We start from the raw sequence: 22,068 nt of genomic DNA on the forward strand, positions 1-22,068 counted from the left end.
TTTTTTTACATAAATATGTGTATTTATTGGTCTAATATTTTTTCATGCTTTAGTTTGTGATTTTTTATTTTTTTTTTTTTTAATTACTCCCTCTATGGGACTTTAACTTTTTTCCCTCTGATTGCTGGTATAATGCAATGCTTTACACCCATAAGTGCTGCACTGATGGAAGCCTCTTAGACCATGCTCTGAGCATGGTCCAACAGGCTTGTCGTAGCTGGCAGAACCAGTGGTCATTATGACCGTGGCAATGATCGGAAGGAAGAGGGAGCCCCCTCCCAACTATGACATATGGGTACATCAAAGGTCGGGAAGTGGTTAATAACAGCTGCACTCTTGGCTGAACAGAGTATTCATGTGAAGAGTTGGCTGTACGCAGAACGAGCGGTGAGATGATCGTTATCAATAGTGTACGGGCACCTTAAGACTGGCTGATCAGCGCCCGCAGTGCAGGACTCATCCCATCAACATGGGGCCCAGCTGACAATCGCTATTGGGGAATTCAAGTGTCGGCTGAGGCTCGTTCACACCAGTATCATGGCGTCCATGTATAACGTCATACTGGATACGTTCTGAACCCTTAGTGGGGTCACTTAGGGGCCTCTGGTGTTTGATTTAAAAAATAATGCTGCAGGCTGTAATATTCTTACCATCCAAAATACTTTATAGAAAAAAATAAAAACACATAAAAGGCCCTACATAGTTTAATCAGTATCGTCCAAAAATGACATGTCAAAGTGGTACAAAACTCCAGAGCTACGTTTATAATTCTGCTGGTTTTGCACCATGTCAGCAGAATTATGAATGCAGCTCCGGGTAGAAATTGTGTGCGCTTCATAGGTTATCCATCAGTGTACGGACAGTTGTGGCCATAAATAGGTTCACCTGAGGACCGGCCGCCACCAATGATAAAGCTGGCGATGTATCTTCGCGATCCGTCCGCACTCGCTAATGACGAGGAGTCAGCCGCTCGTAATAAACCGATGTTTATTGAGAATTAGTAATTTGTTAGAACACAAGTCACTTTCTACTTTACAACAAATGGAGACTCTACAACGGCTGCTAGATAGAAAAACTAAAAGCAGGTAATGCATTTATGTCAGCGGCGGCGCAACTACCTAGATAAAAAGCATTGGTGTCCCTCTGATGGACTAGTCACACTATCAGAACCATCAGGTCCGTCTCATATATATACACAAGGACCTGCTGTGCGGGGGGAGGAGAGGCTGTACCAGGTCTTCAGCATGAACGAGGACGTCCATATGTAATACGAGTACGGGCTATAAAAGAAAGGTAAAGTATATACAACGGGAAACACCGCAAACCGCATTTACAAAATTAAAAAGTGTCAAGAATTGAGAATTTGGGAAATTTACAAGGAGCGTAATGTCCTGATGGTAAAGAATAAGGTCAGAGCGGCCTCCCCTAAATAATAGGGGATCGTGTAACCTATTAACACAATGTACAATGGGGGTCATTAATCCTTCTCACCCTAAGGCGATGGACACCATTCCGGTAGTGTATTGGGGTCTGTGCCGAGGATATACGAGAAGGGGGTCTCTACTTTCCAAATCTGTATGTCAGACAGACAGTAAAGGATCGGGAACATTAATGCAGAACTTAAAGGGGTGCGACATCTAAAGTCTGCAGCTTAGAAAAGTGAGAAATCATTCACCTATAGATGCATAATGCTCGGGGGGGGGGGGGGGGATATACGTGGGATATAGTAGTGATCAGATGGGAATGGATGGTCGGGGACGACCTCTCTGTGGCTGATAACAGGTAACAATAAACCCCAGCCAAAGTTTAGCGCCCCTTTAAATCCATATGTTCCCCAGTTTATTAAACCTACACGAGCGCTCAGGGATTTAAAACTTAAAAAAAAAAAAGTTGCCAAAACTTTTACTAATATCATTTTCCTATTTCTGCCGTTACCTGAAAACAATGAGCAGCATTTAGTGCAGCAAAGCGAGAACATTCAGTGACATAGAGCCGGGGCAGGCGATCGATCAGATGAGATCTGGAAATCCAGGCCGCTGTATACAGACTACGATATCCGATCCCACGTGTCTGCTGCTCCGGAGGTACGCAGCGCCAAAGGGGTTAAAAACTACTCTCCCAGTCCTGGCCTGAAGGCCGCTCCTGCCGTCCTGTCCTCCGCGAGGGACTGATGACCCCTTCACTGCAGATCCCAAAACTAAAGTAGACTCCACAGCAAAAAATACATGTAGAAATGCTGTTTTGAAGCAAAAAAAATAAAAAAAAAATGGAGGGGAAGGGGCCACAAAAGTAATGTAGATTTCCACGCTGATGTGGAGGAAGAGGGGAAAAGGCTATGTGCATATATTTATATATCTATTTATATATATATATATTCATGATTACAAGTAATGACTGCGTCCAGTCCGTCATCTGGGTAAGCGGCGAGGGGAGTCCTCCTGCTCATCAGTCCAGGGGCTGCGGGTCTGCGATGGGCATGGTGTGCAGGACCTCGTCCAGGAGCTGGAGGGCGCGGTGGAGGTGGATCTCTATCCAGCAGGGGGTCTCCTTTATACTCTGCCTAGGGTAATCCGGACCCCAGCCCTTCACAAAGCTCATCCGCAAGATGCAAAGTCTACGCAGATCGTCTACTCCGATCCCGGCAGCAGCAGAAAGGCCTAGAAAATAATACAAGTAAGACGAAAGTGTTCACACATCATGAACTGTTACAAGCAGAGGCAGGGTACTGACACTTACTGATTGCTGGAGCAATGCCGCCCACGGATCCTGGACCAGGAATATTCCCCGCCACGGCCGCCGCCTGAGCTGCAGCTGCCGCCTGCGCCGTGGCCGCCTGCTGCTGCATTTGTCTGTGGCACTGGCGTAAATCGAACACCTTCAGCGAGAAGACACAGAAGCACGGAGGTCGTTAGTGACCGGTAAGTGTTTGGGTGACATCTAGAGCTTTAGATGATTTTTAGCACGAAGGCCGTTAACAATTTTTGGCTGAGTTATGAAAATTATTTGTGTGTCATGCAAAATGGATATTTTTTACATTTTAATTTTGTTTTATAAGGTAAATTGAACAATACGGTTTTCATGTGAGGTTATGAATCAAACCCAAGACCAATTTCACACATTTGACATTTTCAGTAGGAGCACGGACACACTGGTCGCAGGTCTCCGGGAGCCTAAACATCCGTAGATGAGGCTGTAGATGACGGGAGAGGTGCGACCAGTTTGGACCGTGAATATTAGATGTGTGAACAAGCCCAACAGTGTAGCGGGCCTGACTGGTGCAGGACATTACACCACAGCAGAAAGGATTTACATATTAAAGGGGCATCCATTAAAAATAATGTCTGTTGGTCAGTACCTTAATGTAAGCACTGGGGTAGATCTTGTGCACGGCGTCCCCTGGGGCTCGGCCCGCCTCTCTGTCCAGGTAGTAGCTCTGTACAAACACGGCGTGGTCGCTCAGACATCGCACCCAGACGTCGCCTTCTCCTTTACACTCCAGCTGGACGCCTTTCCCTATGTGCAACCTGGGAGGAAAGAGCGGACACACAGGGTAAAGCAGTGACCTTCTCCCTGCTGCGTTGTGCTGGCTCTCGGCCTATGTTCCCCATTTTCTTCCTCTCTTCAGGATTCTTTCTCCTTCCAGTGTGTCCCTTCAGTGCCCGCTGTCTTTCTGGTTGGGGGACACAGCACCCCTGTTTAGTTCCTGTTGGGTGTATTAGTAATTTTTTCTGCTTCTACTACTTTTCTCATTAACTTCACAGCTTGATTATTCGTACTCGGTGTAACCAGCTGAAGAGGAGACGACTTTTCTTATAGTTGTATTTCTTAGTGTCAGCCTCTGGGTGGCAGCAGTGTACCACCATGGTTTCCTGTGTCTCCCAATGAAGCGGAGTCCAAAAATCTCCCAATTATAAAAGGTTAAATAACTTTAGGCTATGTTCACACATCATGGTTTTTTTTTTACGTCACAAATCTGCAGCAAAACTGATCTCTGGCAGGAAATCAGCGGCGCCAAAAATGAAGGCTTTGCTGCGTTTTTTATGCTTTTTTTTTGCAGAATTGTGTCTCTTGTTCATGCTTTGTCTCTTTTATGCATGTACATAAAAGTTCAGTGAAAAAAAAATCTCATTCTGGCTTTGGCATAACAGTGGGGGGGGGGGGGGAATTGTTCAGGAATAGTGTAACAAACTCAATGCATTGCCAGTGTGTATTTACTTTCACACTATGGTCTGCCATTCAGTTACACAGGTATTGTTCAATCTCACACCTCTCTGGGCCAGAGGTATTATTCAATCTCACACCTAGCTCAGACAATGTTAACACTCTAAACATCACTAATTTAATTAAAATCTCCTAATACAAACTACAATCTCAGATGACCAAGACTAAAACCTGATAGCTATGTTCACACATTATGTTTTTTTCAGCATTTTATTCACCACCCATTACTTCCTATGGGTGAAAAAAAAATGCCCGAGGCCCAAAATACACAACAAAAAAAAAACCATGATGTGTGAACAGAGAATTCTGATTTCTCAGACTTTGCTGTTATTGCAAAACGCAGCTGAAAATTTGAAGCAAAAAACGATGAAAAACCCAACGTGTGAACATAGCCTTAGATTTAGCTTTTACAGACGTGGCGATACCAAATGTGCATATTTCTTTTCATTTCTCCCTTTTTGTATATGGGAAGAGGAGAGGCCGATGCCAACTTTATTTTAGATTTTTAAAAACTTTTGTCTTTACTTTTTTTTTGCCGATAGTTTGTTATCTTGACCTATATGCTGCAATACCCCAGTATTGTGGTATATAGAGAAATTAATTATTTCCTATGAAGCCCAGTCATAGACTAAGCTACATAGGAGTACAGAAATAAAGACAGGGTCCTTCTCTAGGCCCCCATGTGTCAAGGCAATCACATCGGCACCCCATAATCCCACAGTGGGGGTGGCCGTCCCCAACAGATGCCCCATTTGGATTGCAGCATACAAATGCCACTGTCAGACTGGAAGCGACTGGACCTAGCTCTGGTTGCTGCTGGTAGATGCCGGTTCAGGCTGTGTAACACAGGCAGCACCCGTCCTGTAAGGAGAGGGCTGAGCTTATGAGCCTGCGCCATACATGTGCACCTGACATCCACCGCACGTCTATGGTGGATGTGGGGAAGGGGTTAAAATAATAATAAAAAAATAAGTTAAAAACAAAATGGGGAAAGTTCTGTCTCATATACATAGCCTATGTGTAGGTGAAATACTTGTGTATTCCCATAGGAAGAGCACTTACCGCGCTCTCTCAATGGCTTCTGTCCTGTGAACATTGGACAGTTGCCCCAAGCAGAAGCGATCACCCCCTGAGGGGTCCACATAGCCGTCCACTGTGACGATGGGGCAGTTGGATGGGACTTTGAAGGTTTCTCCCACCTGGACGTCCATCTCAAAATAAGCAATAGAGCACCAATACTCCGGAGCTGCGGGAGAAAGAGCAGAAAACTGCAAGAGCCGCCCCAAAAATACTACACGGCCAGACATGGGGGGCAATAACCGGGCGTCATACAGGAACAGGCAGGAGAACATGAAGAAATCCTACCTGGGTGATTGGAGATCGGGGGCTGGAACGCCAGCTCATTGTGCACAGGCCCTGAAGGAGAAGAACAGGATCCGTGTCAGCGAGCCATTTTATTTAAAGGGGTTGAAAGCTGAGAAACATTATACAAGACGTAAATCTCCCTTTAATAAAAATGTAGGTAATGACAGGACTACACCACCCAGCAGGCACGAAATCTGCACATCCTGGTCCGTGTGACTGCGGCCGTCTGAAGAATGAGGCCAAACACACAATGCTGGGGGCCCCGCAAACAGCGCCCTGTGTTATCTATTGTACATAGAGGCGTTATCAGTCATAGTACAGGAGGGGAGGAGGTGAGCTGTGACATCACCTATTGTGAATGGTGGATCCTGTGCTATCTACTGTATATAGAGGTGTTAAAGAAGAAGAGGAGGAGGAGGGCTGTGAAATCACCTATTGTGAATGGTGGATCCTGTGTTATCTACTGTAAATAGAGGTGTTAAAGAAGAGGAGGAGAAGGAGGAGGTGAGCTGTGACATCACCTATTGTGAATGGTGGATCCTGTGTTATCTACTGTATATAGAGCTGTTATCAGTCATTGTACAGGAGGAGGAGGTGGTGAGCTGTCACATCTCCTATTGTGGATGGTGGATCCTGTGTATATAGCTCTGTATATAGAGGTGTTATCAGTCACTATATTCTTGGCTGATGAGGAGACTGCTGAAAAGTCTCCTGTGAAGAACAGGAAGTTTGAGTCTAGTATTAAAGCTTGGGTCATTTTCTGATAAATTCTCTGTAAAGCAGATTTCCGCCTAAATATATTTCAGACAGACATTTGAGAATCTCAATGACAAGAAGTGAAGCCCCATCTTCCCAGCTGTAGGGTTACATTCACATGTTGCAGTCACGGTGTAACTATGTTTGCAAAGTAAAGTTTAGGAAAATTCTGCAAAATCCATGATAAAACTCATGGGCAATGTGTGAACATAACCCAAGACTGAGGATGATGATGGCCGCGTATCGGCAGCAAATCGACTCAGAGGTTGGAAATGACAAAATTAAGAGTGAATCTCATAAAACCAAAAGGAAAAAAAGAAAAGTGTATGATCCCAATCCATGGGAGAAAAGGAACATTGGAAGGTAAAAAACTTACAGTAATGTCCAGGATGAGGCATGGGTGGATGATGCTGAAGATGTCCGTTCTGGTGGTGGGACATATTGGGGGTGTAAGGTGCGGATCTACTTCCAGTCCAGGTTGTGGTACTGTCTACTAAAACATCACACAAAATCTGGTTACGACGCCGCCCCTAGTGCAGGGTGATAGCAGTCATGGTATAACATGGGACGCATTAATAGGAGATCTCTGCAGTGATTATGGTACCAGCTATCGGATGATGAAAAGCAGAAGGAGCCATGTTGGATGATGGCGGCAATGGATGCTACACGATGGAGGCAGCCGGTTTATACATGATCACGTCTGTACAAAACTTTTCTGCCACTTACTGTGATGATATGTGGCCGGCTGGGCGTTGAATCCGTTCTGTTGTGTGCCCTGAGGCGGCACAGAGGCGATCTGCAGCAATCCTTCACCATGCGATGCCGCCAATAGACTGGTGGGCTGACCTGGGGGGGGGGAAAGGACAGCTGGAGCCGATACTGCCGATAGCTTCCTCAGCCAATCTCACATCGACGTTTGCCCTGTACGGCGGTAACGAGCCCGAGGAAAAGTGACGGGAAACAGCCTATGGCCAAAAATCTCTATGCAGCTGGGACAAGGCAGCGCAATATCAGTTCTGACAATCAAGTTGCAATCATTTTAATTTTTGGCTACTTGCTTGTCACGGTCACTGCAACTTTGGAGTCGCAATGAGACCCTATTAGCTCTGTGATGAAGCAGCTAGATAGCTCGATCTCCGGATGTGCTAGAGTCGCTGTGTACACCGGTCTTAGGGATACCATAGCACTATATTGCTGAAGTAGTTAAACCCTGACTAGTGTTCACCAGTGAAAGCGCCTACAATGGTCGACATCAGAAATAGAACCCAAAGCAATAGCAGGAGGCGGCCAGATCCGACAAATCAGGTTTTCCATTGAGTGGATGGTTAGGTGTGTGTGCGGCTATTACCTGGGGGAGCATTAAAGAAAAATGAGTGCTGGGGCAATGTTCTGCCGGGAACCTCGGGTCCTGACGTCATGAGACCAATGGAAGTGGGATTCCCTAACATCACCAGGATAATGGTCAGTCAGGAATGGAGGAACATGGCAAAGATCAAGTCGAAGACTTGTTTCCAAATTCTTTAAATTAATCATCTATGGGACCCTATAAAAGCACGCAAGAATAGTGCCCCCGCTTAACATCACCTTGCCCCAGGAAACCCTAGGGAGCCCTAAACATGAAAATGCCAACCCCTTATATGAACAAGAACCCCTTATATAGGGGGGAAAGAAGCAGCATCCATGCAACCAAGTCAAGTATCCCAAAAAGAACACACTATAAACAGTATGTCGACACATGCCGACCCTCAGCCTGTCGACACATGCCGACCCTCAGCCTGTCGACACATGCCGACCCTCAGCCTGTCGACACATGCCGACCCTCAGCCTGTCGACACATGCCGACCCTCAGCCTGTCGACACATGCCGACCCTCAGCCTGTCGACACATGCCGACCCTCAGCCTGTCGACACATGCCGACCCTCAGCCTGTCGACACATGCCGACCCTCAGCCTGTCGACACATGCCGACCCTCAGCCTGTCGACACATGCCGACCCTCAGCCTGTCGACACATGCCGACCCTCAGCCTGTCGACACATGCCGACCCTCAGCCTGTCGACACATGCCGACCCTCAGCCTGTCGACACATGCCGACCCTCAGCCTGTCGACACATGCCGACTACCAGCCTGTCAATATATGCCGACTACCAGCCTGTCAATATATGCCGACTACCAGCCTGTCAATACATGCAGACTATCAGCCTGTCAACATATAGCGACTATCAGCCTGTCAACATATGCCGACTACCAGCCTGTCAATACATGCAGACTATCAGCCTGTCAATACATGCAGACTATCAGCCTGTCAACATATAGCGACTATCAGCCTGTCAACATATAGCGACTATCAGCCTGTCAACATATGCCGACTATCAGCCTGTCAACATATGCCGACTATCAGCCTGTCAACATATGCCGACTATCAGCCTGTCAACATATGCCGACTATCAGCCTGTCAACATATGCAGACTATCAGCCTGTCAACATATGCCGACTACCAGCCTGTCAACATATGCCGACTACCAGCCTGTCAACATATGCCGACTACCAGCCTGTCAACATATACCGACTATCTGCAGATCTAAAGGGCTAAAGTGCTGTCTGCGTGTAGGAAAAAAGGGGTAAGTAACCCATGAAAGGTAGAAAGCAAAAAAGTGAAATCACAAATACCCTGGATCCCCCATTACTACCAAATTCACAGCAACCATCGGAAAATGGCGATATAGGTGATAATACAAAAAAGACCCTGCATAGCTACAAGTTCACCGCGACCGACACGTTTCTCCATTGTGTTACCGGTTCATCAGGTGTGTAGCTCCATCATGTGACGCTTATTTGGGTGGTGACGCATGGCCGCCAGTGTGAGAGCAACTTACAATGTATTCTCTCCAGAGGATGCCATCAGCGTTCTTGTGGAGTCAAAGGTCTGACCTGTCAAGACCTCAAGGGACAAGTGGGGCCTGAATAATATTAGGCTTAGGTTTTTAGTGTTATGGCTGATCTGCCTTTCATACCCATCATTGCAATCAAGCCTGTGATGTTAATGAGCCAGCTGAGAAGTGAAATCTACAGAACAGAAAGTAGCGACGATTACGTGACTCAGTGGCCAGAGCGAAAACTGAAAGAATTTAGGAGTTTTTTTTGTTGTTGTTTTAAGATAATGGCTTAGAAGATCAGAAAAAAAAATCTTTAGAAAGTGTCAAAAAACTGCATAAACACAAAAATGAAGGCATAGATTTGAAGCCTGTGTCATTCCAACTCTATTCCCTGCCCAGCGCCACCGCCTCCTGCTTGACTTCAGTCACACGGCATAGAGGGAGTCTAGCAGGAGGCGGCGGTGCCTGACAGGGAATAGAGCTGGAGTGACGGAGGCTTCAGATCTACCATACATTTTCAGCCTCAGTACTAAATCAATTCCAACACCGATTTGTCAGTAAGGGAGGAGCGGGCTCGCCACGTAAAGGTCTGGACTTGTCTTAGAAAGTGCTTCATGCGGATATAGTTTGTGGTGTGAAATCCTGTGGACAGATCCCCTAGATTAAGAGGCAGGCGACTGACTCCATCATAACCCCTCATCAATAAGTGGCGAGAACACCACCAGTCGTGATATATCGGGGTCATAGTGTCTAAGAACAGGGATTGCCACAAAAGCTGTCTGAGGTTTGGGGAGCACGCGCCACCTCTGGCTGGTGGTCCTCCTGGTGGCCTCCAGTCTTGCAGACCGCTTGATGGAAGGTGGGATTTCTAAGCTGCGGACACTTACTTGTGGATGGGACAGGGATGCTGGAGAAGCTGGCGGCATTGGGGGTGCTGGGCTCGCTGGACGCCAGCAGTGAGGAGTTGTTGTAGCTCTCGCTGGACGATCGGTTGCTCGGGGGGTGCTGGATGGTCTGTATCGAGTGTGCATCAGAGGAGATGCTCTGCTGAGCTTCCACGTAGTCATGGCCGTACTCGTCCTTCACCAGTAAGCTAGACGGAGCTGCGAGAAGAGGACAGGCAGGACGTCACATACCATGGAGAAACCATTACAGCATCCGTGCACTAACCGAAGGAAATAAAGCCACCGGCTCCCTCCTCCCCGCTATAAGAAAGATGGAGCTGGGAAACTAGAACTGTACGAGACCTGCTGAAATATCGCAGATACGAACTACTCCTGACCCACAGAACAGGCCTCGGACAATATGGAGGAGGCCGCACTATGTGACGGAGCTGCGCTCTGCCCTCACCGGAGAACGGGCCGACTCATAGGAAGACTTACCGGTACTCTGAATGGTTAACCCCGACAAGTCTGAAAGAAAGGAACAGTGTCAATAATAATAAGGGAAAGATGCGAGTAATCTAATTATACAGATGTGTGGAGGAGACGGCGCCCTCATCTGGAGGTCTGAGGTGAGGCTCCGTCAAGACGCAACGGACTAATAATACATTACCCGAAATCCTCCATCTATATAAGCTTTTCATCCAGTCTCTTATTAGTGGAGGGTCGAAAGCAGGCAGGTCATAGAGACCTATATGGTAAGACCCCCTCCTCCCCCGCCGTATGTACCCCAGCAACATGGCCGCCAACCAAGGGTCGGGGTCATCACAGGTCATCAATATCATCTCTGCATAATGTGGTTTATACAAATGACTGCCTCCCCGACCCCCCATGTACAGGATTAGTCAGAGACAGGAAGATCTCCTTGTCTCTGTAATGATGTATGCACATATAGTGCTGCCTGCTGGTTTCCTCACAAAAAGGGTGTTGGCATAAATAGTACCAAGTCCCTTCTCTATCACTGTAGATAATTCTACCTCCCTATCTAGGCCTGAAAATGACCAAGGAACAGATAGTACTGCCTATCCCTGTAAATTATACAGGCACAGATAGTACTGCCTATCCATGTAAATCATTAGTCACAGACAGGAAGAGCTCCTCGTCTCTCTGTAAATGATGTATGCACTCACAGTGCTGCCTTCTGGTTTCTTCATGAAAAGGATGCAGGCAGAGAGAGAGGGAATAGGTACTATTACTGTGGATAACATTTCCTCCCTATTCCTGTAAATGACACAGGCACAGATAGTACTGCACATCCCTATAAAGTGATGCATGCACAGATAATACTGCCTTCTTATCCATCATTGTCCTTTTTTCCCTATAAATGATATAAGAAGGGACATTACTGCCTGCCCCTTCATTGTCTATCCCTGTAAATAATGTAGGCACAGATAGTGCTACCTGCACATACGATACCGTCTACCCCTAGAGACCATAGAGCGCCCGTCATGTCTGCTCCTTATGGCTCCGCAGGTCATTATTTGTACGCAGATGACAACGCTGAGGTCTCTTACCGATCCCAGGGGACACGACGCGCTCGTAGTGATAGGGATTGACACAGACACTGTCGCACTTCAGATCAAACGCGTACTGACAATATTTCACATGTTTCAGCTCATTCTTATGCAGATCCGGCCACCGCCACAGACGGGCATAGATGACGTGGGGGAAGCCTTTCCTGCCGGCCACCTGTAAGAGAACATGGACGCCGTCAGCAGGAATACAAGTCATCACCAGGGCTGTGGAGTCGGAATAAAATGGACCGACTCCTGACATATATAATAAATTGGGTAGAGTAGTTCAATGCAGTTTGTAGGGAATATTTTTTCATAAGAATTTGGGAAAGTTATGAAATGTCCTATAAATGTCTGTCCTATTCCTGATCTAAGGGTCTAGACGTTTAGCCGAGATTAATCTGTGCTGCAGTAAATTTATCACTTAAATATGAGTCGCGCGCGAGGGAGCCGGAGTTGGAGGTTTGGCTTACCGACTCCACAGCCCTGGTCACAATGAACCACATAGGACATCTCGGGTGGGACGCACACATGGATTTAAAGGGGTATGGGTCAGCAGAAAACATGACTATTCCACATAAAGCGCGCCACCATGGGCTGCATCTGGTATTACGACTCCGCTGCATTCACTTGGTTACTGCAATACCAGACACAGCCAACAGACAGTGGTGGCGCTGCTTGTGGGTGAAAGAGTATCTTCTATACAAAAACTGAAATTGATAAGGGCCATCAGTTACCAGAGTCAGGCGTCGTCACATGGAGCCAAATATCGTTTACTAGAAGCGCAGACGTCACAGGACAGAAGACTACAACTAATGGAGTAAGGGCCACAATCAGCGCAGAGGCTGCGTACACTTTACGGCTTTCATCTGCCTGATCTATATCTCTATATACATACACCTATAAATATATTTATGATATAAAAAAAAAAAATAAAGGAAATTTTAAAAAAATTGCAGGACCCTGGTCGGCAGTCCGAGACCCCCATACCAGAGCCTGCAAAGCTGGGGGTGCCGGCAGGTAGGTAGGAGGAGGTTCGCAGGTCACAGACTACTGACGAATCTTTATGATCACCTCTGATATTTGGTAAGGACATGTCCAAAAACAAAGTCAGATCAAAATATAAAAGTGTTTAACTTTTTATGGTAATTGTCATAAAGCCAAAATTAAAAAACACAAGAAAACACCAGAATGGCTGTTAATCAGTCACCGCAGATCCCCCAGATAATACAATAAAAAGCGATGGATTACAACATGCCCTGTACGCTAAACATGTTCTCGCCACCTAAAAAAATACAGGCCCTCAGAAAGCTCCATCAAGGGAAAAAAAGTTATGGGTCTCAGAAAATGGTGAAAAATGTTATCCTTAGAAAGTCCTAAACTTTCCTAAATCACATATTATGTACAGTTAGGTCCAGATATATTTGGACAGTGATGAATCTCCGTGATTTCAGCTCTGCAGGCCGATATTTTGGATTTAAAATGAAAACTACTGAGATGCAATTGAAGAGGAGACTTTCAGGTTTAATTAAAGGGGTTTAATAAAAATGTCCCGTGAAGAGTTTAGGAATGGCAGACATTTTTCTACAAAAACTCCTCATTTCAGGGGCTCAAAAGTAATTGGAGAAATTAACTTTACCATCAATAAAATATTCATTTTTTATCCTTTGCAGAGAATCCTTTGTTGCTTGATTGTGGATCTTACGGCTTTAAGTTTTGTCTTAAAGGGGTATTCCCATCTCCAAGATCATATCCCAATATGTAGTAGGTGTAATAATAGTAATATTGGAGGTATTTGCTAATTAGAAATGTAGTATACTTCTTCTGATTCGCTACGGCTCTTTCCTCATGTGCAGGCATTGCAGGACCTTAGGTATCCATGGTTATGACCACTGATCTTGTGACAGCTAGTTGCTAGTGGTCATAACCATGGATACCTAAGGTCCTGCAATGCCTGCACATGAGGAAAGAGACATAGCGAATCAGAAAAACTACCCCTTCTTAAACTAAATGTTCAACCCCGATAAAATAAAAAACCCATACTCGCCTCCCGTGCCGGCTCCATTCCAGAGGTGTCAGCACAGCCCCGGGACCGCGAGTGCCGACACCGCTGGAAAAGGAGGAAAGTATAAACTTTTTTTATTTTATTGGGACCAAACATTTAGTTTAAGAAGTGGTTGTCCTAGTAGTAGCTGATCAATGGTTTGCACCTTGTGGTGACCCCTCTGTATTTGCTCTCATGACATCTTCTCTTTATGGTAGACTTAGATACTGAAGTGTTCACTTGGGTGGACATTGTGAATATCCTTTCTTCATCATGGAAAGGATTCTGCGATCATCCACCACCGTTCTCTTCCGTGCACGTCCAGGCCTTTTTGAGTTCCCAAGCTCTATTTTTTTTTGCAGGATGTACTAAACTGTTGAATCAGTGGCTTCTAATACTTCTTGTATCTCTCTGGTGGATTTTTTTTTTCCCAGCCTAATGGTCTGTTTCTCTTCCATTGAGAACTCCTTTGACCGCACGTGGTGGGTTCACAGCAACAGCTTAAGGTACCGTCACACTTAGCGACGCTACAGCGATCCCGACAACGATACGACCTGGCAGGGATCGTTGCTGCTTCGCTATGTGGTCGCTGGTGAGATGTCAAACAGTCAGATCTTCCCAACGACGCAGCAACAATACAGCGACCCATAGTGACCTGTATAACGATGCAACGCAAATGCACGCCTATGTGTCTCAGTTCTGAGTCGCCAACGAGGTCGTTGGTAAGGTGTCAAACACACCGATGCATGCTACCCAGCGGGACCTCAACGATCAAAAAAATGGTCCAGGCCATTTCGACACGACCAGCGATCTCACAGCAGGGGCCTGGTCGCAGCTACGTGTCAAACGTAGCGAGATCGCTGCTGAGGTCGCTGTTGCGTCACAAAACATGTGACTCGGCAGCGATCTCGCTTAGTGTGACGGGGGCTTTAGAAATGCAAATTCCACCCCTGCAATCAGCTCCAGACCGTTCATCTGCTTAATTGATGTATTAATGAGGAAAAGTCCATTAAAGAGCGTTTGAGATAATTGTCCCATTACTTTTGGTCCCTTGAAATAAAGGCAGATGCATATTAACCCCTTTACCACCTAGGACGTACTCATACGTCCTAGATGGTATCCCTGCACTCCATGCGGATTACCGGGCACATGACAGCTGATCTGTACAGCTGTCATGTGCCCCTAACAGACACGGGTGGAATAGCGATCCACCCGCGGCTGTTAACTAGTTAAATGCCGCTGTCAATCTCTGACAGCGGCATTTAACATGGCCGCAGCGTCATAAGTCACATCCATCGGCACTCGTGTCACATGACCGCGGGTCGGCATGACAACCCGGGGTCTGCCGGAGACTCCTGCAGTTGTCATTGCCCAGCAGGTGGCGCTCATAGCAAGTGAGCATTTCTGCTACACACAGGCGATCAGATAATTGCAGCTGCTAGTCTTCCATGGAGACTATTGAAGCAAGTGAAAAGTTAAAAAAAAAATGTTTTTAAAAATATGAAAAAAAATATAAAAAGTTCAAATCACCCCCCTTTTGCCTCATTCAAAATTAAACAATAAAATAAAAAAAAAATCAAAATATACACATATTTGGTATCGCCGAGTTCAGAATCACCCGATCAATATACAAAAAGAATTAATCGGATCGGTAAACTGTAAATGGCGTAGCGAGAAAAAAAAGCAAAACACCAGAATTAAGTTTTTTTGGCTGTCACAACACTGCATAAAATGCAGTAACAGGCGATCAAAACATCGTATCTACCCAACAATGGTATCAATAAGAATGTCAGCTCAACGCACAAAAAATAATCCCTCACCTGGCCCTAGATCCCGAAAAATGGAGACTTTTTTTTTTTTGCAAATTTTGGATGTTTTTTTCACCACTTAAAGAACCTATACCTGTTTGATATCTACAAACTTGTAACGACCCGGAGAATCATGATGGCAGGTCAGTTTTAGCATTCAGTGAACATGGTAAAAAAAAAAAAATAAAAAAATTGTGGATTGGCACTTTTTTTTGCAATTTGACTGCACTTGGAATTTTTTTCCCGTTTTCCAGTACACGATATGGTAAAACCAATGGTTGTTCAAAAGTACAGCTCGTCGGGCAAAAAATAAGCCCTCACATGGCCATATTGACAGAAAAAAAAAAAAGTTATGGCTCTGGGAAGAAGGAGAGCAAAAATCGAAAACTCAAAAACCTAAGGTAGTCAAAGGTCATGTCCTTGCCTTTGATGCAGGCTCCTACGCTGAGCCCGCATGATCGGCCGTGGCCCCGCATGCGGCACCCCCGCCGATCAGCTGTTATCGATGCCGGCGGCCGCCGGCCGGAAGTCCTTACCTGCGGTGCGGACTTCAGGCTGGTGGCACCAATAACAGCTGATCGGCGGGGGTGGAGAGTGCGGGACCCCGGCCCATCATACATTGATGCCCTATCCTATGGACAACCCCTTTAAATAAAAAAAAACCTATACATGTTTGGCATCTGCGTATTCATACTGACCTGGAGAATCATATTGCCAGGTCAGTTTTACCATATAGTGAACATGATAATTAAAAAACCCAAAAAACAATTGTGGAATTGCATTTTTTTTTTTTTTTTTGCAATTTCAACGCACTTGGATTTTTTTCCCTGTTTTCCAGTACACTATATGGTAAAATCAAAGGTGTCATTCAAAAGTACAACTTGTCCTGCAAAAAAACAAGCCCTCATATGGCTAAGGGGACGGAAAAATAAAAAAGTTATGGCTCTGGGAAAAAGGGGAGGAAAAAGCAGAAAATTGCAAGGACAAGAAGGCGTTAAAGAGCGGTAATTCCTAAACCCTTCCTCCAATTAGGATGTGAATCCCCTCAGATTGAAGCTGAGTCTCGGCACTTTAAGCCCACATTGATTATATAACTGTATCTTGAATATGTTTTGGTAAAAAGCTAAAATATCAAAACTTGTGACTTGTGTCACTGTCCAAATATTTCTGAACCTAACTGTAGACCTTCTGGAGAACTTCCAGACATTTTGGCGACTTTTTTAACCCATTATACTTTCACGGTGTGAGTGGATCAGACCCCTGGGGTGATACTTTGTCCAGAAATAGCAATATGTCCACAGAGGCCGTCCATGTGGTATGCAGTCACCCACTAAACCAAAAGCCCCCCAGGCACATACAGCGCCCACCTAATGCAAAGAACAAGTGCCCACCTGCAGCCGGCCATCTAAGGTCCTCTGGATGGTGACACACTTGCTGGGATGGGCACCGTTTGTAGTGATGGCCGTGATCAGAGAATCCAACTCATCCTTCTTCTCCTTCAGCTTCTTCACTAGACTCTCGATGGCTCGTTTGGCAAAAGTCTCGCTCTCCCCTCCCTGGCGGTGGCACATCAGGCTGTGGACGATGCTCAGGCAGGCGTCGTTGCTGGTGGGGGTGTTGGTGATGGACATGTTGGCACCGCAGCCCAGATCCAGCTTATTAGTTCAATGTTTCAGCCGCTGAGCCTGGAAATAGCAGAAACTCACGAGTCAGTGAAGTCTACAGACGGGGACAGGGGGATGCCCTAGAAATACAATGTCTCCCCTCTGTCAGATCACTGCGGACCCCACAATCCTGGGAGCCTAAGAGCCTTATTAATTGTCTATGGGACTGGAGATTGCAGGGCGCCATCCTCGGCCATGTCCAGGAGCAGCACCCGGATCTGGCTGGACCGGGTCCTATAACATATTACCCTCTGATCGTCCAGCATTTATGGCGATAAGAAAGTACACCCCAGCATGCAGGTCCACCAGCCTTGTCCACACCTGTTGAGCAAAGCACACGCTGTCTGCACTAATCAACGGCGTGCAGCTCCGTCCATCGCAGTCTTATCGTGCCGAGACTGAAGATCTGGGCAAAATCTATCACCGTCTGCAAATTACACGTACGGAGGAAAGGGGGCTTTAACGGCAAAAAGGAAAAACTAAAACTATCATGGCACAAAAAAATCTAATAAAAGGCAAAATAGCTTAAGTACCGCAAGCTGCTATCAATAAAAAGTACATCCCTCACCAGATCCACCACCGGGAAAAGAGAAAAAGTTATAGGTCTCAATCACTGGCAGAACAAAGAAATATATACAGGGGTCCCAAGAATCCACTGCCAGCTCAGATTTACACAATGAACGCCATAAAAACTAAACCCCAAAAAAATAACGGTGGAATTGAGATTTTTTTTCCCACGAATTCACCACATTTGAAATGTTTTTCCGTTTCCAGGACGTCATATGGTAAAAGTAACGGTGTCCGTCAGAACGATACAAATCGTCCAGCGTAAAGTCAACTGCGTTGACAACAGAATAATAAAGTTTTGACTCTTGAATGAAGGGGAGAAAAAAAAATGAAAATGCAAAAAAATGAAAAATTGCCAGATCTTAAAAGGGTTAAAGACGAGCGACATAGATTAAGGTGCACGCCGAGTGCAGCTCTCCAGTCTGCAGGGGGCACTGCAGATCCTCACCCACGTGTGCCCGGGCTGTGCCCTCCCATCGCCCATAAACAATCACACATGGAAAATTCGACTTTGTCCGGCCAAGAATAACAGCGCAGGAAAGTGAACTGCCGGCTCGCTGCGGCCAGTAACCCTTCATCCCCCAGGCCCTAGTGGCACATATGATAGGTGGATGTGGGGGGCGACAGATGGAGCATTAGTGGCCTCTAATGAACGGAAGGAGGACAGACCGGCAGCCATAATGTACAGGAGAACCGGACACCTTAATGCGTTTACTCCTGCGGGAACAGGAATCTGCCATCGACCCGACGTCACCGCTCAGCTGCCAGAATAACCGAGATCATCAGAGAGGATAAATCTCCTCCTTAGAGAGGACGCGGATGGGAACGCTACTGCCTCCTATTAATGAATAGTGAGGGGTGTCAGAGGTGGGGGTCCCAAAGGTTTAACCCTAAAAAGTCAGGAGAAAATATCTCAGTGTCAATGACTGGACAGGAGGGGATCTGGCCTAATCTTCACCCTTGGCTGTCGCTGACTGCAGCCCTCCCTCTTTATTGATTTCAGGGACCCCAGCCTGTCATTAAAAGGGGTCTCAAGTTCTTATGTGGTTAAAATGACAAACTGTTTGTAAAAACAAAACCTCATCACACCCCTCTTCCCAAAAATCCTCTCTGATCTCAAGAACAGAAGGACATTTAATTCTATAGTTTACAGCTGGTTTCCTAGGTTACTGACCACCTCAGCAGTCTGAGCCGCCATTTTCCAAAGCAATGAGCGTGAGGCACTTGGGGGCGTTGCCCTGAATCTGGGGACATCCGAGATCCGACCAGTTTCGGTCCCCTCCTCCAATGTTACACAGGCAGATGGCACGTTACCAGCCCCCAATGAGAGTGCTCAACTTAGGCCCCCGCCCAATGAGAGCGCCCAGTTTAGCCCCCCCACCAAGGAGAGCGCCCAGTTTAGCCCCCCCACCAAGGAGAGCGCCCAGTTTAGCCCCCCCCCACCCCCCCAAGGAGAGCGCTCAGTTAGGCCGCAGTGCGACCACATCAGACTGTCAGTCTTCTTCACGAGCTCCTGAAGACCCCATTAAATGGGCAGTCCCCCCATATTCACAGGACAGACAGCGCCATGGACGTACACTTGGTTGGAGACGCACAGCCGCCTTTCCCATCACTGCGCCATTAAGGGAGCCCATGGACTGGTGGTCCGGCAATACGAGCTGGAGGCCCATCACTAGGAGGCCATCGGCGCTCACCACTGAATTGAAGGGTCTGGTGAGCGCCGCACTTTTAGTTGTGGCAGTGCCTGGTATTACAGTCTGGGTCAATTCAAAGAAAATGAGCTGCGATACCAGAGAGAGACCGCCAAGCATGTCTAGCTCAATGAAGGGGGCCGCACGGGCTCAGACCCCCACCATTAGATAATTACATAGTGTGGAAAATTCCTTCACATACATTGGGAGAATAGGAGCAAATGACGGCAAGTCACTGGCCCCACATGGCAGAGCTCAGGGGGCCCTGATACCATGGGGCGTTATCAGCCGCACCCATAAAAACAACCCCGAATCCCTGCTGCCCCGACTAACCCACCAAGAACTATTCACTTCTGTAAGAACTGCAGTACCCAGGAGAGACCACTACAGAGTGTGGCGCTGTGCTGTACCAACTCTGCACACAGCTGGTGGGGGAGGACCTGGAGTCAGACCCCCATGGTTCACCTATTGTCATCAGAGGGGGATGGGGGGGGGGGTCACCAGCAGGTCAGTGCTGACTCCAATAACATCCCCTCCCTCCTGCAGCTGGAGGATATACTATATACAGTATACAGAGGGGCTTACACTGTACCCTCCTCCGAATATTGAAAACCAGACCAAGTATAAACTGACTCCCCCTGCAGCGCCCCCATAGGACAGATGAGGCATTACAAGGCTCAGAAGTGACTGCGCCTCCAGAAAAAAGACCCCTTTACCGGGGACCCCAATCACTTCATAGGGAGCTGAGTATTCTGCTTATCCAACCTTGTACTTCCCACAGCTGGGGGGCTGTTACAGTGTATCCCACTGCAGATTGCAGAACACTGATTTTATTTTCAATAAAAACAAAGTAATGGACGACCCCATTAAATAAAGAGATCTGCCCCAATCTCCACCTTGCGTTACCGCAAGTAATGACGGCGTCGTCACTGACAGCAAGCAGCGGTACTGACACTGCAGTGAGTGCTGCGCTGTGATTGCTGCTCTGAGGCTGCACAGAGTTCTGTCATTACTTTATTACACGATCTTGGTCGTCCCCGATCAGATCTGACGACTAGCCTCGGTGCCCGCACGATGTGATGGTGGCCCCGGCCCTCCGGCCGCTCAGGCCCCGTGCACACCCCTCCCCTCAGCCCCAGTCACCCCCTGCAGCGGTGTGGCACAGCGGATCCCTCCAGCCCGGGCTCCCACACCCGCCCCCCGTCCGGGCGCCGAGGCCGGGATCTCCGCTCACCTCCCGGGATTCTCAGAGCGGCGGAGGCCGCAGACAACAAACCCTCCCGGGTCGAGCGTGCGCAGCAGCGGCTACATCCGGGACACTGAGCTGGAAGGTGGGAGGAGCCAGGAGCTAGCGGGAAGACGGGGGCGTGGCTAGAGGAAAAGAGAAAAGCGTGGATTAGGCTAAATGGGCGGGGTGATGCGAGCGCCATGGTAACCGGAGCAGTGATTGACGGGAGAGTCCAGCGGGGAGATAAGCAGGAAAATCCGTGCGAACTGCGAGGGGTTAACCCAGAAACCGCGTCCATTCACTATAAATTTGTTGAGTTTTTGACTTTCTGCAATCCAGCACCTTTGTTCACGCTTTTTTTTTTTTTTACGTATGCGTTTTTTTACACAAGCGTTTTTGTCTCTCTTGAGTATGTTAGATCTCAAGGCTATGTGCCCACGATGCAGAAATGCTGCATATTTCTTCCACATCTCAGTGCTTGACAACTTGGTCACACTATATAAATCCATGCAACCGGCACAGATTTATATAGTGTGACTAATTAATAGTTAAAAAAAAGAATAAAAATGGTAAAATAAATAAATAAACATTATACTCCGCTTCCGATGGCCCCCGGTGTTTTCTCCGCTGCGTCCGGTCTCTTGTACGGCTCGCGGTGGTCTGAAAGGACCTTTCATGACGTCATTTAGTCATGTGACAGATCACACGACCGCCGACGTCAGCAGTCACGTGACCTCTCACATGACTAAATGACGTCACGTAAGGTCCTTTCAGACCACCGCGAGCCGTACAAGAGACCGGACGCAGCGAGAAAACACCGGGGGCCATCGGAAGCGGAGTATAATGTTTATTTTTTATTTTAAATTCTTTTTTTAACAGATACTATGGTACCCAGGTCCGAAGGGGAGTCTCCTCTTCTCCAGACCCAGGTACCATATGCACATTGAATCGCTTAATATCCGCATGTGCACATGTAGTCACATGAATATTAAGCGATTCAATGGCGGAAATTACGCTGCGGGTCCGCAAAATTAATGGACATGCTGCGGATTTTTCCGCAATGATAATCCACAGTGGAAATTTCCGCAACATGTGCACAGCACAAGCGGATTATCATTGGGGCACTTATTACCAAGCGTTTTTTAAGCGTTTTCGCTGCGGAAATTCCACGTCAAAAAAGCTTGAAAAACGCATAGTGGGCACACAGCCTAAAGCCAATTGAAATTTGCTTTCCGCCCAGAAAAAAAACGTTGCTCCACCATTTCCTGTTTGTCCTAACGCAGACATCGAGCACACAGTGCTGAAATGGCTCCAGCCGGGATAACCAGACCCCTCACCAGACACACGACCTAATGCATCCCATAGACATCCATAGTAGTATAATGCACCCTAGGG

General features: G+C 47.0%; 1 protein-coding gene across 2 annotated transcripts; it reads right to left on the reverse strand.

Moving 5' to 3' along the window:
• Nucleotides 1-970: 970 nt before the first annotated feature.
• On the reverse strand, nt 971-20,808 carry SMAD4 (SMAD family member 4). Of its 2 annotated transcripts, none has more exons than XM_073681348.1 (12): nt 20,680-20,808; nt 16,915-17,208; nt 11,672-11,846; nt 10,599-10,628; nt 10,104-10,319; nt 7,069-7,188; nt 6,719-6,832; nt 5,587-5,637; nt 5,284-5,467; nt 3,356-3,524; nt 2,737-2,875; nt 971-2,657 (listed from the first exon to the last, which is right to left on the reverse strand). In XM_073681348.1, exons 2-12 carry the CDS (start codon nt 17,152-17,154, stop codon nt 2,446-2,448), a joined length of 1,650 nt encoding a protein of 549 aa, XP_073537449.1. In that variant the 5' UTR covers nt 17,155-17,208; nt 20,680-20,808; the 3' UTR covers nt 971-2,445. The 2 variants fall into 2 exon arrangements, with proteins under 2 accessions (XP_073537449.1, XP_073537444.1); XM_073681343.1 differs by having other exon boundaries at nt 6,719-6,835.
• Nucleotides 20,809-22,068: the final 1,260 nt, after the last annotated feature.

This window comes from Phyllobates terribilis, unplaced genomic scaffold, assembly GCF_046119375.1.
Source record: "Phyllobates terribilis strain yellow unplaced genomic scaffold, ASM4611937v1 Scaffold_1__5_contigs__length_1240528914, whole genome shotgun sequence".
In the NCBI taxonomy this organism is placed as follows: domain Eukaryota; kingdom Metazoa; phylum Chordata; class Amphibia; order Anura; family Dendrobatidae; genus Phyllobates; species Phyllobates terribilis.

Coding starts and splice junctions, on each gene's coding strand:
- SMAD4 (XM_073681343.1), bottom strand. CDS start 17,154: ATGTCCATCACCAACACCCCCACCAGCAACGACGCCTGCCTGAGCATC. Junction 6,836..7,068: donor GCCGGCCACATATCATCACA/GTAAGTGGCAGA, acceptor GTGATGTTTTAG/TAGACAGTACCACAACCTGG. Junction 5,468..5,586: donor CCCGATCTCCAATCACCCAG/GTAGGATTTCTT, acceptor TTTCTCCCGCAG/CTCCGGAGTATTGGTGCTCT.